Source organism: Cydia fagiglandana, chromosome 1 (genome assembly GCF_963556715.1).
Source record: "Cydia fagiglandana chromosome 1, ilCydFagi1.1, whole genome shotgun sequence".
NCBI lineage: Eukaryota > Metazoa > Arthropoda > Insecta > Lepidoptera > Tortricidae > Cydia > Cydia fagiglandana.
In genome coordinates this window covers 14,678,381-14,701,884 of record NC_085932.1, presented here as the reverse complement: position 1 = coordinate 14,701,884, position 23,504 = coordinate 14,678,381, and the positions used below count along the sequence as shown (strand labels likewise).

The 23,504-nt window shown below is 34.0% G+C and overlaps 1 protein-coding gene across 1 annotated transcript in view; it reads right to left on the bottom strand.

Moving 5' to 3' along the window:
• Window positions 1-6,365: 6,365 nt before the first annotated feature.
• Window positions 6,366-23,504, bottom strand: part of LOC134665923 (zinc finger protein 177-like) — a 66,973-nt gene continuing 49,834 nt past the window's right edge. Inside the window, exons 6-7 of the mRNA XM_063522982.1 lie at window positions 7,802-7,967; window positions 6,366-7,341 (exon numbers count right to left, since the gene is read on the bottom strand). Of these exons, the coding sequence (XP_063379052.1) occupies window positions 7,304-7,341; window positions 7,802-7,967 (204 nt within the window). The 3' untranslated portion in view covers window positions 6,366-7,303. The remainder of the gene's footprint in view (window positions 7,342-7,801; window positions 7,968-23,504) is intronic.

Genomic DNA, 23,504 nt, shown 5'->3' with positions numbered 1-23,504 from the left:
GTTTACAAATTTTTTATTTGTTTTTGACGATGTTGTTATGACTGTTGGGCAGTAACTTAAAGGCTTTGTTAACGATATTTGTGATTGAGACAACATATCATATTTTTAGGGTTCCGTACCTCAAAAGGAAAAAAAACGGAAACCTTATAGGATCACTCGTGCGTCTGTCTGTCTGTCTGTCCGTCTATCACAGCCTACTTTCTCCGAAACGACTGGACCAATTAAGTTGAAATTTGGTACACATATGTAAGTTTGTGACCTAAAGACGGACATGTAACGTAAACAAATGCATTTTAAACATGGGGGCCACTTTTGGGGGGTAAATGAGAAAATCAAAAAATAAAGTTTTTAAACTATACCGTGTTACATATCAAACAAAAGAGCGCAATGTGAGAATCTAAAAAATATATTTTTTAAAATTTTATAATAAACAGCTTAGAAGTAATTCAAGAAAATAGGCAAAAATGACCATTCCCCCCCCCTTTATCTCCGGAACTACTAGGTCTAAAATTTTGAAAAAAATACATATAATACAAAAATACATATAATACATATAATAAAAATATATATAATAGTTCTTTACCTATAGATGACAGGAAAACCTGTTAGAAATATGTAGTCAAGCGTGAGTCGGACCAATTACTTAGTTTTTGATCCGCCCCCTACGTGTTTTTTTTAAAGACAATTCACTCGCGTTTCACATATATAAAAAAATATATTGTAAAAAATTTAGTAATGTACGGAACCCTTGGAACGCGAGTCCGACTCGCACTTGGCCGGTTTTTATTACTTTAAGTACTTACTTATCCTCTAGCCGCCCATACGTCAAACCTTGCCAAGTTAAATGAAATTTTGAGTTTGTCAACACAAAGTTCAAATTAGAATGGAACAGGTAGGAGACCTTTTTATAGGTTTCTGGGCGGCTAGAGGTTATGCAACTTCTTACCCTTACAATTCGTGGAATCACTTTATGATTACTTATAATAATATTACTTATGTATGTAAAGAAGTTGAATCTTGATTGTCCTTACCATACAAACTTGGACTGTATTCATATAATTAAATCAAACATAATAATACAAAGTAGGTACATTATCAGTTACCTATTAGAACAATCGGTGGTCCAATTTTGGCCATCTGGGTGGTCGAGTGCGGACGGTCTTTATAATTGATTTCGAGTAAAGATTTATAATGTTCGAGATGAATACCGGCCGTTATGTGCCGCTTTCTTAGAGGAGATCAGATTTGTATAGCGTGTTTGTTTTTAAAGCATTAGTTAAATAATGAAAACAAATACTTCTTAATAAATACAAAAATATAATCATATTAGATAAGGTGTATTCGGGTAATACTGAATGTCGGATAATTCCGAAATTCAGATGAAAATCACCCTAAATTCCATCATAATAAAAGTCTCTTTTCGGATTTATCCGACAGTTTTCGACATTCGGAATTACACGAGTAAACCTCACCTACTAAAGAAAGTGATAATTTCTATATAATGAACTGTTATATATAAATAACTTACAGTAATGATTTATCATCTTTCTTGAAGTTGATTTGGCCATCAGCTACGCTGCACCAATTTGATCCAAACTCCAAACTGTAATGCCCTAAGAAAAAGTAAACCTTTTGAAGTAATAAATATATTAGATATCCATCAGATTGCTCCTTATTCAACAATTACACATATAATGTAGATAATCACCCTAAACAATTATAGTACCTATAGAGATCATATAAGTCTGTGGTATTAGTACATACTGCATAAGTATATGCCTATTAATATATTTATTTATTTATTTAAACTTTATTGCACAAAATATATACAACAATGTCCAAATGGCGAACTTAATGCCAAATGGCATTCTCTACCAGTCAACCATAGGGCCAAACAGAGATATCTACAATTGGTGCAGAGAGAGAAATATAACTATTGAGTAAATAAAAAAAAAACAGACTATAGGTACATATAAAGTACATAAACATATATATATATATATATGTTTATGTACTATATATATATATATATATATATATATATATATATATATATATATGTTTATGTACTTTATATGTACCTATAGTCTGTTTTTTTTTATTTACTCAATAGTTATATTTCTCTCTCTGCACCAATTGTAGATATCTCTGTTTGGCCCTATGGTTGACTGGTAGAGAATGCCATTTGGCATTAAGTTCGCCAATAATATGCATATATATATATATATATGCATATTATTGTCAGGCGTTTACTTTAGTTATCTATATATATAAATGCAAGTGTCCTGACTGACTGACTGACTGACTGACTGACTGATTCATCAACAAAAGCCGAAACTACAAAAGCCAGAAAGTTGAAATTTGCACACCAGATTGCATTTATAAAGTGTACAAGAGATAAGAAGCGATTTTGAGAAGTTCAACCCCTAAGGGGGTTAAAAAGGGGATGAAAGTTCGTCTTGGGGTGCAAATTTTATTTTAAGCTAGGAACTTGAAACTTTGTAAAAACGTATCAAATTCAAAAACAAGAAAATTAATTTCAGCGTTTTAGAAAATTCATCCCCCAAGTTGGTGAAAAAGGGGTTGAAAGTTTGTATGGATATCAAAAAAATTTTCGAGCGCGGGACTTGAATATTTGTATTTGGGGATATTATTAGAAGACAATAAAAGTAATTTCAGCGTTTTGTAAAATTCATCCCCTAACAGGGTTAAAAAGGGGATGAAAGTTTGTATGGGGTTAAAGTTTTCTTTTGAGCTAGGAATTTGAAACTTCGTTAAAAGATATATTATTAAAATACAAGAAAACTAATTTCAGCGTTTTTGAAAATTCATCCCCTAAGGTGGTGAAAAAGGGGTTGAAAGTTTGTATGGATATCAAACATTTTTTCGAGTGTGGGACTTGAATCTTTGTATTTAGGGATATTATTAGAATACAGGAAAAGTAATTTCAGCGTTTTGTAAATTTCATCCCCTAACATGGTTAAAAAGGGGTTGAAAGTTTGAATCCATTACAAATGGTTTTCAAACTTCTTAGAAAGGCATAATAGCCGATTACAAAAAAAAGTAATTGCAACGTTTTTGGAATTTCAACCCCTGAGGGGGCTAAAAAGGGGATGAAAGTTCGTCTGCGGGTGCAAATTTAATTTTAAGCTAGGAACTTGAACTTTTGCAAAAAAAAGGTATAAAAATAAAAAACATGAAAACTAATTCAAGCATTTTTGAAAATCATCCCCCAAGGTGGTGAGAAAGGGGTTGAAAGTTTGTATGGAGATCAGATATTGTGTGAGTGCCGAATTTGAATCTTTGTATAAGGGCATAGATACCTATTATGAGAATACAAAAAAAGTAATTTCAGCAACCAACATCAAAATCCACTTGACTTAAAACTTCATACAACTTGCTAAAAAAGAAAAGTACTTAATTTCAACATTGCTTGGATATGAAAATTATAGATAGGTACTAAAGATGTAAAATGTTGAAGATAAGATTCCACGCGGACGAAGTCGCGGGCAACAGCTAGTAAGTTATAGACCTGAATTTATTCACAGAAGAAATTTTAATATTATATTTCATCAACTAAAAGTAAACACCATGTATACACTAGGAAAAAGTTAAAGACTGTTTAAGTGAATTGTATCAATCATCAATATGTGGTCTACATTAATTATGATCTAATAAGATTAATTTGTTTAACTACAACATTTAGTACTAAGTGAAAGTCACTACAATTATACGTAATTCAATAATTTGTGATGGCAATACACAATTAGTAGGTATAAACCTCGTATTCTCGCGATCACGACTTTATTCGTTATGTAGGTTGGTTAATTTGATTATAACTATTTTGAGGTTCACAACATCTTTAGCGTGGGTGTTAAAAAATGTATGCTTGTATAATTTTCATATTGATTCTTTCAAAACAATACATACGGCGCGATTCGGGAAATGAAATAGACATTCACTAGACATGAAATAGTAACGATATGTGACGTTCCACGGCAAAAGGTACCCTATGGCGGCTGGCGCTTACGCTATTATTAACGCCGCTCCAATATTAATGCGGCCATAAGGTACCTATTGCCGTGGAACGTCACATATCGTTACTATTTCATATCTAGTGAATGTCTAATTTATTTTCCGAATCGCGCCGCTAGTCATTTAAGAATGACGATGATATCCGGGCCGAAGCTTCCGGCGCATCGTTTTCTATAGAAAGCATCACGTGATCACCTGTCATGTCGTAGAAAAGTAAGCGCCGGAAGCTCCGGCCCGGACACGGTCCGGTATAACGTGAGACGCGAGTCATCCTTTAAACTGTACTATACATTACTGGCATAGGTATGATTTAAACGGCATTTTTTATTGTATCAGTACGAATTCGGTGTCTGGTAAGAAATATTTGGCAAGTATTTAAACCTACATTTACATGTAAAATGCTTTACGGTACATCGGGGATATGACGACGATTTATCGGCTAGTCGGCCAAATACATACATCCCTAATATTTACCTCCTACTTACTCCTACTATACGAAGCACGGGCTATACTTACAACAAAATAAGATTACTGTAAACCCAAATTAGATTAATGTTAATATGAAAAGTGAGATTTAACAATTATCTACATAGTAAGCCTTTTGATAAATAAAAAGAAGAATTGTGTCCTACAATAAAATACAAACGTTTATAAAAAAATACTATAATATTTATTGCAGCACATTATCAAACAAACCAGTTATCCCGAACTAAAAACAAATAATCTATTTAATTCAACTTTGGAATAGACCAGTAAATCTTCCAGCAATGAAATGTTAGAATTGCTTTTATCGTTCAGGAGCATGTAGCGTCCCACAGGACGGTACACAATTAAGACTTAATACTGCAACTGAAGTTGTATTATGCAAATGTTGCGGGGTTTGCGTGTTGCGACGCCTACTCCGCCGTCTATATTTAAAACGGACGATAAATTGGAATTGGTGGACTTTTTCTCGTTGATTTCTAATGGCATTATGCACATTGTCTGATGGAGCAATTTCTTGGAGATATTTTTTGTTGCATTTTTCAGGGGCTAAAGTTCAAAATTCAAGTTCAATAATTTATTTTGTAAGTAGGCCTTAAGGGCTTTTTCAAGTCAATAAATGAATATTATTTGGATTGCCTTTCTTTATCGATTATTGATTCGAACCTACATTTTAGAAAACAATAAATGAATTTTGATTTCTGGTACTGGTATAAACTAAAGTAAATAATTAAGTACCTAAGTAGTAGTCAGGAAGTAAATATCTCTAGTACGGTTGGAATATTATTTATTAGTACTTAGTAAGGAGGTATCCCTGTAATTACTTGATGACTTACCTCAGTATGAGTATATTTAGATGGTATCGTCTATAAAGTGACAACGGGACGATTTTTTTTTGATTTTCTGTTATATATTAGGATTTAAATTTAAAATAATATAATATTCATTCATCTTTATTATATATGATTTAAAAATAAATATATTTATGACTTCTAGAAACTAGCAATTAAAAGCAAATTATTACCTACTAGTAGCGATTTATATTTTTTTTATCTCGAATCTGAATGAAGCTGTCATTGTCATAATAATATTCCGATTTGGTTACCCTAAATGTGCATCAACAAGTGCATTCCTTGCATGTAGGATAGCTACTTACCCGTTTTTTGACATATTATATGTGATTTATCACTTAACTGAAGCTGTATACATAGTATGTACCTATACTATGTGACTCAGGCGTCGTTATTCATAATTATTTTTATATGTATGTGTTTATTGTTTAATACCTATTACGGTTCACGATGAGCTGGTAAATGTAGAGGCCTATTCTGTTTTAACGATTTGATATGGTTTAAATCTTACTTTCGAAATGCGATCAGTACAGAGAGAGAGAGAGTGAGTGAGATGCTTGATAACACTAGTAAAGGTTGTATCAAAATTACATGATAACCATACCAAATTGTTAAAACAGAGTCAACCTTCTGGTTATATTTTCGACAAGATGCGTTAGCAAGCATGTATTGCTCAGATTGCGCGCAAAATTAGAAAAAAAAAACTGTTTAATCAACGAGAAAATCGATAGTGATGTTGCGTCAATGCTGAAATGAAACCTTTACTCAAGACACCATATCGTCAGTTATAGGTTCAATATATTGGAAAAAAAACAAGATTATAATTTAAAAATATTTTATTACTCGAATACTTATTTCACCAAAATATAAATAAAGGTTTTTCTTAAATAAACTATTATATATTTACAAGGTGGACGGATTTTAAAATCACAATACACTTACTCAATGTAAGTATATTATAAGTGCAGTCTACATAACACTATGTAGTTTTTTAAAATATATATCCTAAGATGAACTATTCGGTACATACCAGTCAGCAAATATAGTTGCTAACATTATATATATAAAACTCACGAAACAACTAAATAAAAACACATCTGATACTTAAATCCGGTTGTTTGAAATTTTGACAAATCACTGTAATCACCCTTATCATAATATAAATAAATAACAGTCGAATAATAATATATCGTAATGTACTATTGGCATTTTAACAGTCAATTGTAATCCGTATTATGAATAAATACTTACCTAATTATTTGAAAACTGAATTGATTATCTGATACCACTTGTCAATTACTTAACATTTTTTTAAAGTACCTTTGACTAATACATAAAAATAATAAATTATCACTTAAAACGAAATATAAAATAATATCACAATTGTAGCTATATTTATGTACAAACTTAACCTAAATCAAACACTTAACCTCGTAATTGTCTGGTATACTGTACAATAAATAAGTCACTTAAAGAAAATGTGTATCTAATTCTTAAAGTCCATTTTAGGGGCATTTAGTAGTGTCTTTATGTCGGTCTGTTAGTTTGTCCACCTGTCCCTTTGCAAGTCACAGTTTACTCGGAATTTCCCAGGAATCTATATAATGTATTTTCATGAAATAATTATATATTCAAAATACAATGCTTAATACATCAATGGAAATGGTTTTAAAGGTAATTTGTCACACACTATTTGAGATATTGTCGAATATATATTTTATTATCTATATTCATCAAGGTACAGAGCTAATTCATCTTTGTGCGTGGTTTAATACTTATTTTGGCGGCTTTAGTTTCCACTATAGTCTTCATGTGATAAGTCCGTGTTTACAAACGTCACGTAGTTGTAGTTACCTTACATAATTATTATATATTATGAGTGTATATTGTAATGTTTAGGCATATCTAGTGTAACTATTTTTATTATTCAGATTTCAAGTTGCTTCTCTAGTGCCGCTTCTCTGGTGTTTTGCTGAAACAAAAAAGAAAGTAGTTGTAAACATAGAAAATATATTTAAAAAAACATTATGTAGTGTGATTTGTAATAATTTTACTGGCACAACATTCTTATTTGTAGTTTTATTATCCTAAGAACATGTTGCTCAGCTCGTTAGACACTAATACTATAAATAATACCTCTAAAAATTATGTCTAAAGAAGCAGAAGATGTTATGTGTATGTATGGAGAACCCTTAAAGTTTCAGTTAGAAACCTTTAGGCTGTCGGAAAGGGATCGCTTTTTAGCGATAAGACCTCTTGTTGTTTACCCTCTACTTGTGTTACTGTTTTGTTTTTATATTATTTACTTCTATCTGTTGAGATGTGCTGCGTGCTACATGTGAAGAGTATTTGCATTGTATTTAGTTGTGTTAGGTATTTAGGTGAAATTTCTTCAGGTTGTTTAATGTTAAAATTAAAATTTTAGTACATACCAGTATGCAAAAAGAGATGGTTCTTTAGATTTGTATGTTTGGAAAACCCTCTAGAGCATATGTGGCACTTGTAAGGCCAAGAGCCGCTGTGCACATACATGTGCGACTTAAGGTCTCCAGGCGTAGGGAAGGACTTGGAACAGAGGCTGCATTTGTGTGGCTTCTCCTGTGAAAGAAAGAGAGACATTTATTAGAAAATGGGATTATACTATACAACATCTACCGCCTTTAGTTTGATTCGGAATTCATTCAATTCATACCCTGGACAGACTTGGGAAATATAATGAAAGTTGAAAATCAAGCAGTTAGAGTCAGACCGAGATAAGTCTGCGACGATTTGGATAGCACACTTCTATCAAAAATATGACGCTTAAATAACACTTGCACTGCGTGTGCTATCAAAATCGTTGCAGACCTACCTCGGTCTAACTATATTTGTTTAATTTGCAGACATATATAGGTAATATATCTCCTTTATTTTAAACTTTCATTTGCCTTTGCGCTATTGTCAAACCTAACTTGCTTCCGTCTATCCGGGTGTGTTCATTAACTTCGCATACATTTGAAAAACCATAAAACAATGAATCAAATTTCTGGACTACATATCTAACAATACAATTTAGATCGTCTCTATATTGTATTCGTTTATTCTTTACATTGTTCTGCCAAACCTACGTACAGTCGCCATCAGATATATCGGAGCGCCCAAGGTGCTCACAAATATATGAGCACGCCTCTATTTTCAAGGCGTTAGAGTGCGTGTTCAGATATTGTGAACACCTTGGCCGCTCCGATATATCTGATGGCGACTGTACCACTGCCCTGAATATCCCCATTGAACAAATCAACACCGCCAAAGAAAACAATAATGACCATTATGATTGTTGTTAGTTTGAGAGATATTGATTGCATGACGCCGCAGCTCGTGCAAATGAATTTGTGGAACGTGCTTCCGACACGAGTACGTTAGTTTCTTTTTACTGTAGTAGGTTTTTAATGGTACCTGTCTACCAACTTTTTTGTAGCTATATGCTTAATATGTAAGGTTTATTTTATTGCAGGTTCACATGATTCCGTTTAAGAATCCATATTGTTATGATATTTAATTATTTATTACAGACTGATTTTTATAACGAGGTACAGTCAGCATCAGTAAGTAACGGATAAGATTATGCATCAAAAGTATCTAATAATTAGTAGTAGTAGTATTACAAAAATATTTGTATGTAAATAACACAGTGTTGTAGATACTTTTAGCGTATTTTAGGGTTCCGTACCTCAAAAGGAAAAAACGGAACCCTTATAGGATCACTCGTGCGTCTGTCTGTCCGTCTGTCACAGCCAATTTGCTCCGAAACTACCGGACCAATTAAGTTGAAATTTAGTACACATATGTAAGTCTGTGACCCAAAGACGGATATGTAACGCCAACAAATGAATTTTAAACATAGGGGCTACTTTTGGGGGGTAAACGATAAAATTAAAAAACAAAGTTTTGAAAACTATATCGTGTTACATATCAAACGAAAGAGCTCATTTTGAGAATCTCAAATATATTTTTCTTATAAATTTACGATAAAAAGTTTAGAAGTTATTCAAGAAAATAGACAAAAAATGACCATTCCCCCCCCTCTATTTCCGAAACTACTGGGTCTAAAATTCTGAAAAAAATACACATAATAGTCCTTTACCTAAAGATGACAGGAAAACCTATCAGAAATCTAGAGTCAAGCGTGAGTCGGATTTAAGAACAAAAATGCGGTTAACGTATTTTAGGGACACAGCCGCAATGGTTTAAGTGAAACGTGATGTAGACAGCTATTGCGAAGGCCCTGGGCCGATATCCGCATAAGGCCGAAGGCCCGAAGCGTCCCAAAGAGGCGTGCCTTTAGCTTCAAGCGTGAGTCGGACTGAAGACAAAAAATGCGAGTAGGCTGTATCTGGCACATAGCCGCAATGGTACTTGTAGTACAGTCAACAGCAGAAGTTGCTAAGGGGGCGAGGTGTTCAAAATTACCTTGACATACTCTTATTGTCTTAACTCCAGATTGTCGCGACCAGATCATTTTAAACCACTCGCCCGCTTAGCAACTTCTGCTGCTGACTGTACTGATTGATTAGGTTACTATTGTTACGTGTTTTAAAAAGCACTAGGTATACAGGGTGGCTAAAAAATAAACTAAGAGTATTCCCGTTGCCAACGTGCAAACCTGAAATCGCGAAGAAAAATTTGGCTGTTTCATACATTTTGATCTGGTCCGTTTTCTATGGGAGGATACTTCTTTTTTCGCGATTTCGGGGTTGGTCCCATACTAAAAGTTGCTCAGTATAATCCCAAAACCTCCCTGGCTACGGGAATACACTTATTTTCTGGCCACCCTGTAGGTATTATCTCTCTTCGGCCTTTGCTTTTAAAACACTTTCGGAAGTTGTAGGAAGCGCGACCCGTCGGACGCTTGAGTTTTCAGCTCTACGCATTTGCACACTTTTCAAGACGTTTCATTCACGTCACGTTTCACGTACAAAAAAAAATTTTGAAAATTGTGTGATGTACGGAACCCTTGAAACGCGAGTCCGACTCGCACTTGACCAGTATTTTTTCTATTCAGGACAATCGATGCTAACTTTACGTAAATACGTCGGCGGCCGATCGTATATAATATCAGGCAGATCGTAATGTTCCTGTGTATTGATTTGACGATAGTCACATTAAACCAATATATGTAGGATAGGTTCGTTAGGTTGCTTCAGATTCCCAAAGGGTAAACTGCCCAGAAATAGGAGCCCCGCGTAGCGGGGCTCCGTCGCCTCAGGGAACGAGTCAAAGATTTTCACGTTTCACGATATGCCTAGGAATTTTACTATATGCCTGATCTTACGATTGCCCGCCGACATATAGATCATTCATAAATATTTTATATAGATAATAGCATTCTTTTTAACGTCAATAAATTAAAGTGGCCAACATAATTACATCGTGCCTACTGTCATCGTAATGTCTCGTCATAATCACTCTTTCTCGACATAAACGCGTGCCGGGAGCCTTAGGGTCTCCCCTGATATATCGACGCGCATTCGGCAAAAGCCGATAGGAAAAAGCTTTATGTCCACGCAATAAGAGCGAAAAAGCCGTCGACGCGTCGGCAGGCGCCGGCCGATGCGAGCCGAGCCGAACGACGACTTTTTCGCTCTTATTGCGTGGACATAAAGCTTTTTCCTATCGGCTTTTGCCGAATGCGCGTCGATATATCAGGGGAGACCCTTATTCGTTCCGGTAGGAGAGTCGGCGTAAAGGAAGCTTAATTGTTGAACTTAACTGTTCGCTTTTTGATAGTAGGAAATACTACATTAGTACCTTTTCTGAACCTATGTTTAACATTTTAACACAATCTCAACAACTCGACTCAATTGAGAGTGGTAAAGGATAAAGCATGTTCCTTACCCTCAATTTATTAATATTCATAAGTAACAAAACAAAAATAATTTATTTTATCGACTTAATTAATTTGTCCAGCTTATCCCATCCCTACGGAGCAACTGCATCGCGGTATATTTAGACGATTTATATAAAACACACCGCTGATGACTTTAATTTAAGACAAATTGAATAAACCATATCGTCGTTCCGCTGTGGTTTTCGTGGACTCAATTATTATAGTGGCGGTAAACGTGTTAATGGAGCACTTTGATGGTATACTATTTGGACGCTCCGCTTGAAAGCATTAAGGCTTGTCGCATTCGATTGTCGACTTAAGTTGATGTAAAGAAGGGTTTATATAACCATAGCGAACAATCAAATTTTTTATTTCATTAAGATAAAAACATGACGGCTTGTGTGTAAAAAAAACGTTAATAATAGGTAAACGAAATTTAAATTCGAATTATGGCTCTTAGTGTTCCAATAGAATTGTTTATTTAAAAAAGCAAAAATCGAATCATTAATGAAAACAAAAATAAATTGTTATTTTTGATAAAATAGGTATTCTAACAACGGATATCAAAGTTTTTTTTGTTTCCTTTCCTACAACATTAAAATATCATTATATAAGTTCAAAATCAAACCTCCGACAAAAATCCAATTTGATATCCTAGGACCGGCCCTCCCATTCATTTTCGCTCACCGCCCACTGCCATGAATGAAATATAATAAAGGTTTTACGGCAAAATTAAGAAGCCCACTTTAAGCGTACCACCTCGATACAACTGGAAAGGCGAACTTGATTGGTCCGGACTGCTATCCGCGGTAGCTCAATCAAGGAGGCAAAAAAACGACACCCGATATTATTTCGACCTTTCCCGCTACCGAATATTGCATATACGAGTATAAATCAATAAACAAAGAGCCATTAGTTGTCAGACAATTTCCGCTGGATAAATCACAACAGGTAAAAACGAGTTTTCATGCGCTACGCAGACAGTATCTAAAGTTAGGCAAGGTAAGAAACGAAATTAAATTATTGCTAGATTCTTTGACTTATGTTTTGCGGATCTTGTGGCCATGGATTTACGTGTAATATACTAAGAATAAAATTCCCGATTTGGTAGTCACCCTAGAATTCAATTATAATTACCTACCTACATATTAGACTTTTCGGTTCAAGATAAAAAAAAATAACGTTTCATACAAAGAGAAGACTAAATAAACTAATGCTACTAATCTTGCGGGCTTTAGTGCACAAAATCGAGGCAATATCGTCAGCATAATCGTTTTGATCTCCACTCCACTGTTAACTTTCATAACCTCTTATTTTCGTCATGATAAATACCAAAGTAAACTTTATTTGGTATTATATAAAGTTCGTTTTTTAAATCAAACTTACAAAGTTACTATGTTGTGAATATAGCAGTGGCAATCCTGCAGCAGTGACGTATGGGCGAGCGATACGCCTCGTCCGCGTTATGGAAATCCAATGCAAATGCTGTGCTTCGGTTAATTTAACTAAATAAATTGATGCGCCAGTAACGTGCGAGTACCCTTATTCTGGTTTTGTAATCATATAGAAGCTTTAAATAAATTTCAATCGTTTTACATCTTAAAGAAGAAACCTAACAAAGCCTCGTTAAATACTAAATATTACCAAAGAGCAGCGAACCTCAAAAAAGGTGTCTATAGTTTATGGAAAACTGAATAAAAAATATAACTTGATCTTAAATAAATAGCTTGATAGAAAGCACAACTGAATTAGACTTAGACTTATCATTCCTTCGCTTAAATATACACATAATTATTTTCTGATATTTGAAGAAAGAATAGTACAAAATATCGGCTACTACTGTTTCTTTGATAGTAAATCTGCATTTGACTCAAACGAATACTCGTTTAAAAATAATTTATAAGTCACTGATAAAAAGGGATACAAAACAAGAACAAATTGAAAATATGCAGATCAGAATAAGGCCGAGAAAGGCCTAATAGGTATTGGTATTTTACTCCTTAGTTCCACAGTCTCGTTTCACGGTATATCAGTACGAGATATGGGTTGCGTGTTTATTTGAGATAAGTGAATTTTAATTAGTTGTAGAGGATGTGCGAATTTCATGGTTAATAACACTAGTTAGTGAATTGAAAGCATTTGTATTCATATTCAACATACCTACTGAAAATCTTAGCTCTTGTAGTTAGTAGTTTGATCCTTTAGTCAATTCTGGTAAATTTATATGCTTGGGAATAACGAACAGGTTTTTATATGATACTAAACCATCAAATATGATGATATATTAAAACAGAGTTAATGTATACTTACTATCATTAGTCCTGGCCTAAACACGACTAGATAATAAATAGGTTTATTTCTAGATTACAAAGAGCGTTGAACATTTTCACCAGGCTAGATAGGATTAGGAATGAACATGTTAGAGGCAGTTTTAAAGTCACTCCAATACCAGACAAACTCCACGAAAGCCAACTCCGATGGTATGGACATGTAATGCGTCGAGAAAAAGATCACCCGGTAAAAATTGCACTTGAAATTGACATAGGCAAACAACCACCAGGCCGCCCAAAAGCCACCTGGTGGAGAAACCTGGAGAAACCGTCGCTAAAAATACCAGCAACCTACTATGACAGAGCCAAATGGCGGAAGCATATTCAGAGGGCCGACCCCAAATGAAATGGGAAGTGGCACGGAGAAAGAAGAAGAAAGAGCGTTGAACATTTTTCCGTAATACATATTATGAAATATACATAGATAAGTTTAGTATTGAGTTAAGACAAATCACGACGCTAATGTATTTTAATTCGCTCAGTAAAAATAAAGGCTCGTAGGTGCTTTGAGTCAAATTAGATAGGTATTTACGGCTGTCTAAACGAATACTTAGTTTAGAGAGCCGTATTAAGTAGCTTTCTAACTCAATTAGAGTAATAAAATGATGCATAAATAACATTAATATATTCAAAGAATAGAAGCTGCAATTAATAACCGTGGCCCAATTATTGATTCCGGACAGTAATCAATATTGTGGGCTCAATCTGGATCCAAGACAAGGAGCATATTAATTGGTCCCTCATATAACGACGGGTCTGCTGCGGCGTGATTACAACTGGTTCGAAATAAGAGACGGTGCACATTGACAATTTATAATTTTTATCATCATCATCAGCCCTTTATCGCCCACTGTGGAACATAGGCCTCCCTTCTAGTAAGCCACTTGTCCTGGTCATGAGCTAATCTCATCCAGAAGTAACCCGGCAATTTTCCAGATGTTGTCCAAGCAACGAGCCAACTGACGCCAGGCGCTTCTTTCATCCGATAATTTTTATTCCAATGATTATTTGGCAATTATGTACAAAATGTTAAAAAAAGAGTTGAGACACTTTTACAACTAAATAATATTTCGCTTTTGTCAGTTCTTTGGCGTTATTAGTAGGCGAGTGTTTAAGGGAGGGCAGTTATTCATTACTTAAAAAAATATTAAATTTTACATAAAAAGTAATATTAAATTCTATTTACTTTTTTTGTACGAGTTCACACGGTGTAAAACTTATCTCCTAAAACGATTTAGAATAAAATCTAGTCTAGACGGTTTTTTAAGTGTCGTTTGGTGGAATCTAGTTTAATTAATGTTTCTCTCGGAGGTTTTGATCACCAACATTCAAATGTTAAACGATATTTAATCATTAACGCTTACTCCAAATGATCCAAATGTTGACTATAGTAGACATAGCATTTTTGGTTTCAGGTTTTTTGAACTCTATGTCAATGACCTTTAAATGCCACTAACTTTTCACTTAACACTTTATTTTAAAAACATAGAAATTAATTTCTATGTTACACAGACATTAATCATAATAATTTTGTAAGCTGGAAACACAATCTTGAACTTACCCTTACCTAGCTATTTCATTAAGTCACCTCTCGGGAATAATTTAATCAGTACGGTCAGCAAAAGAACGATAAAGCATGATTGATAGTGCTGCCGATGGTACAGATGCAATCGGCCGGGCTGTATATGCACGTAATTTTTGTTCTTGATTATATTTACGCATACAGTTGGGGCAAAAAGTACTGTGATATTTATAACTACTCATTTCATGATGACTGATATGAAATAAGCAAATAAAAGGAGGTTAGTAACTTAGTATGTATAAATTGTTATTGACTAGTTTTTAGCTTGCACTGAAGCAGAAATATTTTTTTTATTAGGCATCTGTTGAATTTATTATTTTGCCTAGTATTTGTAATCCAAATTTTTGTACTAAAAACTAAACACTTCAATACCTTAATAAAGACAATAATAATTATAGCTGTTACTTTATTTCTAACTACTAGGCATTTATAACATAAAGTTATATTTTTAATGTAGTTAGTTGAGTGCCGTATCAATTTTATCGTGTTATTATTGAGTGACATATCTGAAAGGCCGGTACTTAGCAGCCGAGCAATATATTTTAATATTCGTTTGATGGAGTCGTGAGTGCGAGATAACGTCGAGGCGGTATATCGTCTATTTGTTACATAGTGTGTTATTATATTCATAATCGTTTGTTTTTTGGTAGGTAAGTATTCAGTGAGCGTTGAAAGTTTCACTTTCTTTCTTTGGAATCGATTTTTTTTGTATCCAGTTATATCTAATTAGTTTAGTCTTTAATATAGTTTAAATAATAGGTAGGTACTACCAATAGTATACTCGTTATTATACTAATTGATTTAATGAGTAATATGAATTTAAGTATTGCAAAAAGTAAAAGGCGAGAAGTAGTGACATACTCTTTTAGCTGGCTTATCTTTTAATAATAGTGTTAATTTTATTATAAGGACACATTGGAATCAAAAAGTAAGGTAAGTTTAAGCCCGGTTTTCTATTAACAAATGCTTGCTAGAATAACTTGGCATAATCTTATCTAGCTCTAGGATTTGTTGATTAGTAAAACGTAGAACGTTGCGGACACGTCCCTTAAGTACAAGTATTGCTACGTGTGACTCGAGCACAACACAATGGGCTCATGCCATGTCATTAAGAAGTTTCATAAAATCACTGGCACAATAATTATTGACACATCTGTTTTTTGCCGTCACCATCGTCATTATGCTATAGTTACTGAGGCGGAAAATAGCATTAACTGCACGCATTTCTTTGTACGGTATAAAAAACCTTCGTTAAAATGGCTTCTCGCACGCGCTGCTTGATTAAATTATGATTGTGAGTACGCCATTGGTCATTATTTGTAAATCAAGTGTATTGTTTTTTTTTAACGGCATCCGGATCAGTTGCAGATGTCGAAGACACGCGATCTTTATTATACGCTCTGCCATATGTTGTCTATGATTATGTAACTGATTATGCACGGATTTTGTGTCAAAATGTTTTAGGTTCAATGGATATAGATGGCGATAAGACGATAACACTTTTCACTCTATATATACATAACAAAAGTGCCTTCCCTAATTCAGGTATTTGTGTAGACAAATTTTGCATGATTTGTTATGTCTACGTAGTTTTCAACTAGGTAGTAATATAAAATTAAAGATTAAGATCATCTCAATCACTACACCTTATAAAACAAAGTCCTCCGATGCGTCTGTCTGTTTGTGTGTTTATTTGTATGTTCGCGATAAACTCAAAAACTACTGAACGGATTTACATGAGGTTTTCACATATCAATAGAGTGATTTTTGAGGAAGGTTTAGGTATATAATTTGCTAACCCGTGCGAAGCCGCGGGGGCGGGTCGGTAGTAGGTAATAGATGTGCCAAAATTGCATTACTAATTTTCCTACTATGTGTAATGTATTATTAACATGTGCCAAAAATTTCAAAACACGTACTACATTCCAAATACATCAATAAATGAATCCATTTATTTAAGCAGTCAATCACAAATCCGAACAATCCACATGCTTTCATATCCGTGCTTATTTTATTTCATACGAAACTTATGAGGCGATCGTGAAAGCAGTCTTTAATCATATCAAACAATACGCGATACATATATCTTTAATGTGGACCAAATGAAAGGCCCACAAAGCTATAGTGAACTGTTTATGGTTCGAGATTCGATGGAAAATGTATGAGAAAGCATATGAATTTATGGTAGTAAATATACTGTAGGGCTAGATTCGCATGATTTGTTATTTAAGTTACGTTTTATTGAAATTCGAAGTCTACGTAAAATACTCGATGACATAGGTCTATATATCATTTGTAGGTAGGTATATATATAATACGAGTATAGCTTATCGTTACCTATATCAAAATTATTAATACTTATTTATGGGTTCTCTGTTTCACTCGTAATGATCTTATTGGTCAAACAGCATTTCAAAACCAGCAAATAACCGATAAACCCCAAAATAAACTAATTAAGCATAGACAAATGTCGATTTCATTTCCTGATCACGCCAATTAGTCGATGGAAATGGCCAAAAAATATTGCCTTATCTGTAAAGACAGTAAACGTCAGGCAACCAGTAAACTAGTTACACCGCATAGGTTACATTGATCCACATAGAATGGAAAGTGGGCAATAAAATACATTAATGGTGTCTACTTCCTGCTCATCGAAATTGCCAGACGCTTACAAGTTTGTCGAAACGATACTCACCTCTGGTAATTACTCGTTTACAAAACGGTAGATACTTAAATATGCCAATCCAAGACAATAACTATGTAATCGTTTGAGACAATATAAAAAAATATGGTTGTCTGTAAAGTCGGTTTACGGACGATAATTTTGGGTAATAACATCATAAGAAAACATTACCATTACATTACGTAACGTTACCCTGGAGATCCGTCCACAGCGTTACCATGAAGATTTGTCCACAACGTGACACTTTTTCGTGCATGCTACCGGTGTTCATCGATTATTAAGACGTTATCACGTCAAAAACATTTCGAAAAAAATAAAAAATTGTGTTATTGTAAACTAATTTATATCATACATTTAATATAAAAACTCTTTTTCCGGTTATTGCGTCACAACATTAAGATCTATTACCAGTAAAACAATTTAAGCCCAGTCATGATGTCACAACGTTAGAAATTTATAATGCAGTACGTACCCTGTAATCTCAAAACTTTGTCACCTGTCACAAAGTGATACTTCTAATTCATAAAAAAAATCCATTCAGCAGCGACTAGCAATCTAAAAAGCCGTTGCGGCGATTCCATTTTTTAACCCCCATACAAGGCAGGTGCATGGGAACATGGCCAGGCGCCGCTGCACCGGTCCCATATACCGCCGACCCAGTCCTAAAACGGCACAAGTATACCTACAAATTGCCTTATAACACAACCCTTCTCTTCACGGCAATACACTTTTAATGAGATTATGGAGGCAATATGGCTATAAACCTGGGACTTTTATATTGTACAAAAAATAATCCTTTGAATATGACGTACGTCGTAAAGGGTGATTTTGGAAGAAACGGCCTTACTCGTAAGTATATGTTTATGCTTACGAAAATTTTATTTTAATAGGTCGACGTCAAATAAGATTGGAGATAATTTACTTATTTTTTTTTATTTTGACGCATTTAAACCTTGTTACCTACCTCAATCTTTGTACTTATTAATAATAAGGGCATTAAGATATCATGTAAAAAAAAAAACCTACGATTCTAATAAAGCCTTGTATTAAGTTAAATACAGCAACATTATTCACAGTGTTTCGTTACCTTGCAAGTTAAACAACTGAAGGCGGAAGCATATATTTTCCATAAGAACAAATCTCGTGCAATTTATCCAATGAAAAGTGCCAACCACCAAACACGTTGACAAACGCAAATCGGATTCTGATTCGAAACAACTACCAATCTTCGTGGCTCCTCGTTACTTTACTGAGCGGTCTAAGCACAGTTCGAGTAGCGGTTTAAAAACTACAAGTCTACAGAAAACATCATGGATTCCCGAAGGCACCTAATTTTGATAGTTATTTTTAATTTTTAGTTTTAGTTATTTTAATTGTAGTTAGTTTTAGTTTTATATTCCTGTTTAGGTCTTCTAGTATTTTAAATTTATGTAATTTAATATTATGAGAATAAATATCATAGATTGTAAGATTTCTATCGACATAGCAAAACATTAACTAGTATACATATTTAAAAACAAAACATTAAGGCTGGCGGCTGATCTAATAACATACCTATATGGTGCTAATTTACCACCCTTAGCCCTAGTGCGGTAACTAGTAGTACTATTTTACAACACTATTATGGCACAATAATTTTATTCACTTTGGTACCTACTTTTACAGATCATAATAATACGTTATTGTAACATACAGTACTCTTTAGCAAAAAAACTCATCCACCGAGTTTCCGCCATTAGCTTACAATTTAAGTCCTTCCCGTAACGCTTTGTGTGATCAGCAATTGTGGCTACCAAGTGCCGAGACAGACAGACAGACGGACAGTGACAACAAACAAACTAACGAGTAGAAAAGTGTCAAGTGAGTGAGGGAAGATAGACAGAGTTCTTGGACATTTGCAACTGACCCAAGAAATACAGAATTCTAGCACTAAAACTTAATGAAAAGTCAGATAATATTTACTTAGCAAATAAGAAATATTAAAGTAAGTAACTATTAGAGACTGATAAATTGAATTTCTTAGATAGCAAAAAAGGCAAGTATGCTACCTAATAAGAAAAAATGTAACAGTAAATTCGATAAAATAGCCAGGTAAGTAGTTAAGAAAAAGTATGTACGCGTCGTTGTAAAGAAACTATGTTTACGTACTGTAAATAAATAATTATTACTTTAAAACTACCTTAAGTACTACCCGTGAAAATTACAGAAACCAGCCATATTAAATTCATCTTTTTGAGAATGTTCCATAGACAAAGCCTGATAGAGAAACAATGCTCATTCGCGTCAAGATATAGGGAGCCTTAACGAGCTATCACTAAGCTGTGAGTAGGGTTATCGCTAGCAGAACAAGCCGGCATTGAGTTTAAGAATTTAGATTCAAGCATTATTCTTTTTTCTAGGTATATGTTTTCTAGAATTGAAACTTTAAATAAAAAAAACTATTGGTAATAATGAGGTTTGGCAATAATTTTAAGCAATATCTGACTGATTCTGTCACGAATATTTTTTTAAGATTTCTGCAAGTGAATGTATAATAGGTATAATTTGACTTAAATGATATAGAAGCTATACTAATAAGCTACCAGTATAGAAGTAAATCCACGTTTAATTAGAAGATTTTTACAACAATTTTGCAAATATGGTGCTAACCCTACACGACCAGTAATGTCTATTGTGAGCCGTGCACACATATCAGGCTATCGCACAATGATAGTGCCGTAGCGGGCAACGTAATTCGCGGACAGCTCAAAAGATCCTTAAGCGCGGAGGCCTATCAATCAGCTAGCCTATTGTATGCACCCTCTTATTGTAACGCTGAGTAGGGACAGAATGGGACGATAATATTACAATGACAAGACAAGCTAGGTAAGTAATATATTTAGGCTTCGAATGTATACCTACTCTATAAAGGAGTTAAAATTACCTAATAATCTGAACCCAATTAAAAATGGTGTTATCCTGTAGGATAAAAAATAAATAGTATGGCTATAACTATAATGAAATATCGATTGGCGTACAATATTTTTCATTAACACTACGACTTTTACAGTAAAGTGATCCTCGTTCATTACTAAGATAAAATATGTACATCAGTTAAAAACAAGTTTGTTCATATGAATCCCCAAACGTTTGCCAACACAGCTACAGCGGCCAAATTCACGTTCCCACGACTGGCCAAGGAACCGTATCGGCCAAGACGATACCGAAGACGAGGCCAGCAGACCGTGGCTTCACACGACCGTGTGTGAACTGCTATATGAGATGCTACCGTTTTTTAATGCTGTATGGAATTATTACTCTAAATACAATAGGAATACTCTGACTACTGCCTGATTTACAAAAGGCCATATTTTACTCACGTGAGTTTTGAGATATTATAATGTATATATATATATATATTATAATATCATGAACATACTTAATGTCATGAGCAAATCAAATGGGGCACATTATATGGATTTATCCAATAGTCTAAAAAATCTTAAAGATTAGTCTAAACATAGTTCCAATAATATACCTAACCTTATTTTAATAGAAAACATGTTTCCCTTACGTAAATATACAATTAAATAATGGAAAGACAGAGGCAGCGCAAAAGTAAATAAACCACGTCAACTGACAACACTGTATTACAAATAGCAATAGTATACGTATCCAAATCCTAATAAAATAAAACTGTTCAACTCATAACACGTGAAACCAAACGTGTAACACGCTTGAACAACCCGATCCATGATAACTAAAGCATACAAAATCAAATTAACCTATTACGAACAATGTCGCCACGGTCTCCTGCGCAGGGGTGTTCCCACGATGACCTGACCCGGTAATTTATTGGCCCTTGAACGCCTTAACTATAACTGCCTGTGACCACAGGTGCGTCTTAAGGGTTGGCGAGGTAGGTACTCGTAGGGTTTTCAAGATGTTACGAAATATTTAAAGTCTAGATTCTAACTTAATCTTTAACGTAATGATCATTTGTTTGGGAAGTGGTAAAATATTTAAGGTAGTTGATAAGTCGAAATTTTATTTTCATAACACATAAAAATAACATAAATAGTGATGGTGCCTTTTAATATTGAGGATCCCAAGTAGTAAAGTTCACCTTTGTACGAATGTGATAAGTATTTATTGTGTGACGCTGAATTACACATATGTATATACACTTCGTTTATTTGTACAATTAAGTGTTTGTCATAAAGATGGAAAAATCTCAAATGTAAGTGAAGGCTCAATTTACCTATTTACATACATATCGACAGGTGACAAGCAAAACTCACAAATTACTAAAAAATATAACACAAATCAACCTTATTTAGGTATTAATATGGTTCACTATGGCTATTAACCCGACGATATATAATACTTATTCATATAAGAATGACGTATAAAGCAAAATTTAATAAGATAAGATAAATAGATAATTATGCATGTCAACTTCACAATAAAAAAAAATGATTTTAAGCCGAAGAAAAGCGTCGTGACAGCCCTGTGCTCATTGACCGTGTGCACTTGTGTGATTTTCTTAAGTCGCCTCAACATGAGGTCATAGTTAAAGTAAAAACTCAGGTGGGGCGTTATGGGAAGCGAGCACGGTAACATCACCGTGTAATGTGCATCAAGCTTTGCCGGCCAGTAATATAGCACTTTAGGATAAATCATCGTTAGGTACCAATTTTACATTATTGTACAACATTTTATAAAAATAATAATAAACTATGTTGAGTAACTTGAAGAGGGGTGGGTGCCACACGTAAAAATATAGTTTAGGTGTAGTTTTTTAGTTATTACTCTACGCAAATCTATTAAGTTTACTTATCTGCCTAGATGTAGATTTTTTGAAGATCTTTGGGGTTGTTTATAATATTACAATATAATGTAAGCCGGACCTAAGTAATATGAATAAAATTACCAAAGAATTCCAGTACGTAAACAATCTCAGTTTCCTTTAAATAAAATAATAATTTCATATTCAATCGACCACCCATTATCATCAATAAACAATCGAGCAACTGGTCAGTAACTACATGTTGTCACATAAAAAAAACAATTGCAGTATCTTACAGTGACATGAAAAAGGATACGCTTAGTATGTGAATTATCAGAAGAAAAAACTTTAATGGTAGTCTATTGTCTTTGCATCAAGGATAACCCGTTTTTTATATCGTTCTGTAAAGTGTGGATAATTTCCGCGATGAAGCAAGACAGTACCTACTAGGATATGATTGAAAGGACATTATATCGGTAGATACACACTAATTACGCGATGATGTACATTCTGTAAGTACTTTAATTACTCTTATTAGCTTTACTGCTTTTTAATTCCTTATCTTTGCAGTCCGCAACTTTTCATCTTTGCAAGCGAAGCAATAACTATTTATTATGGACTATATTAAATTTACTTTTGTTACAAGCTGTTTAACTTCACACTTGTAAGACGTGTAACAGTAAAGCAAATGAAACAAATTTAAGAGTAAATACATGTTGTTTACACCAATCGATATATCAATAAGACTTATAGCGTGAAAACTTTTATAATTGTTTTCAAAACGTATTCCTCCCCGCAGGTCGCTCCCACGACGGTCTAAGACACATGACTTTTCCGCCTCGCCACACTCGACCACGCAAGTCTTTGTGGTCTTCTTGATATGATATTCAAGTGAGAAAAATACTT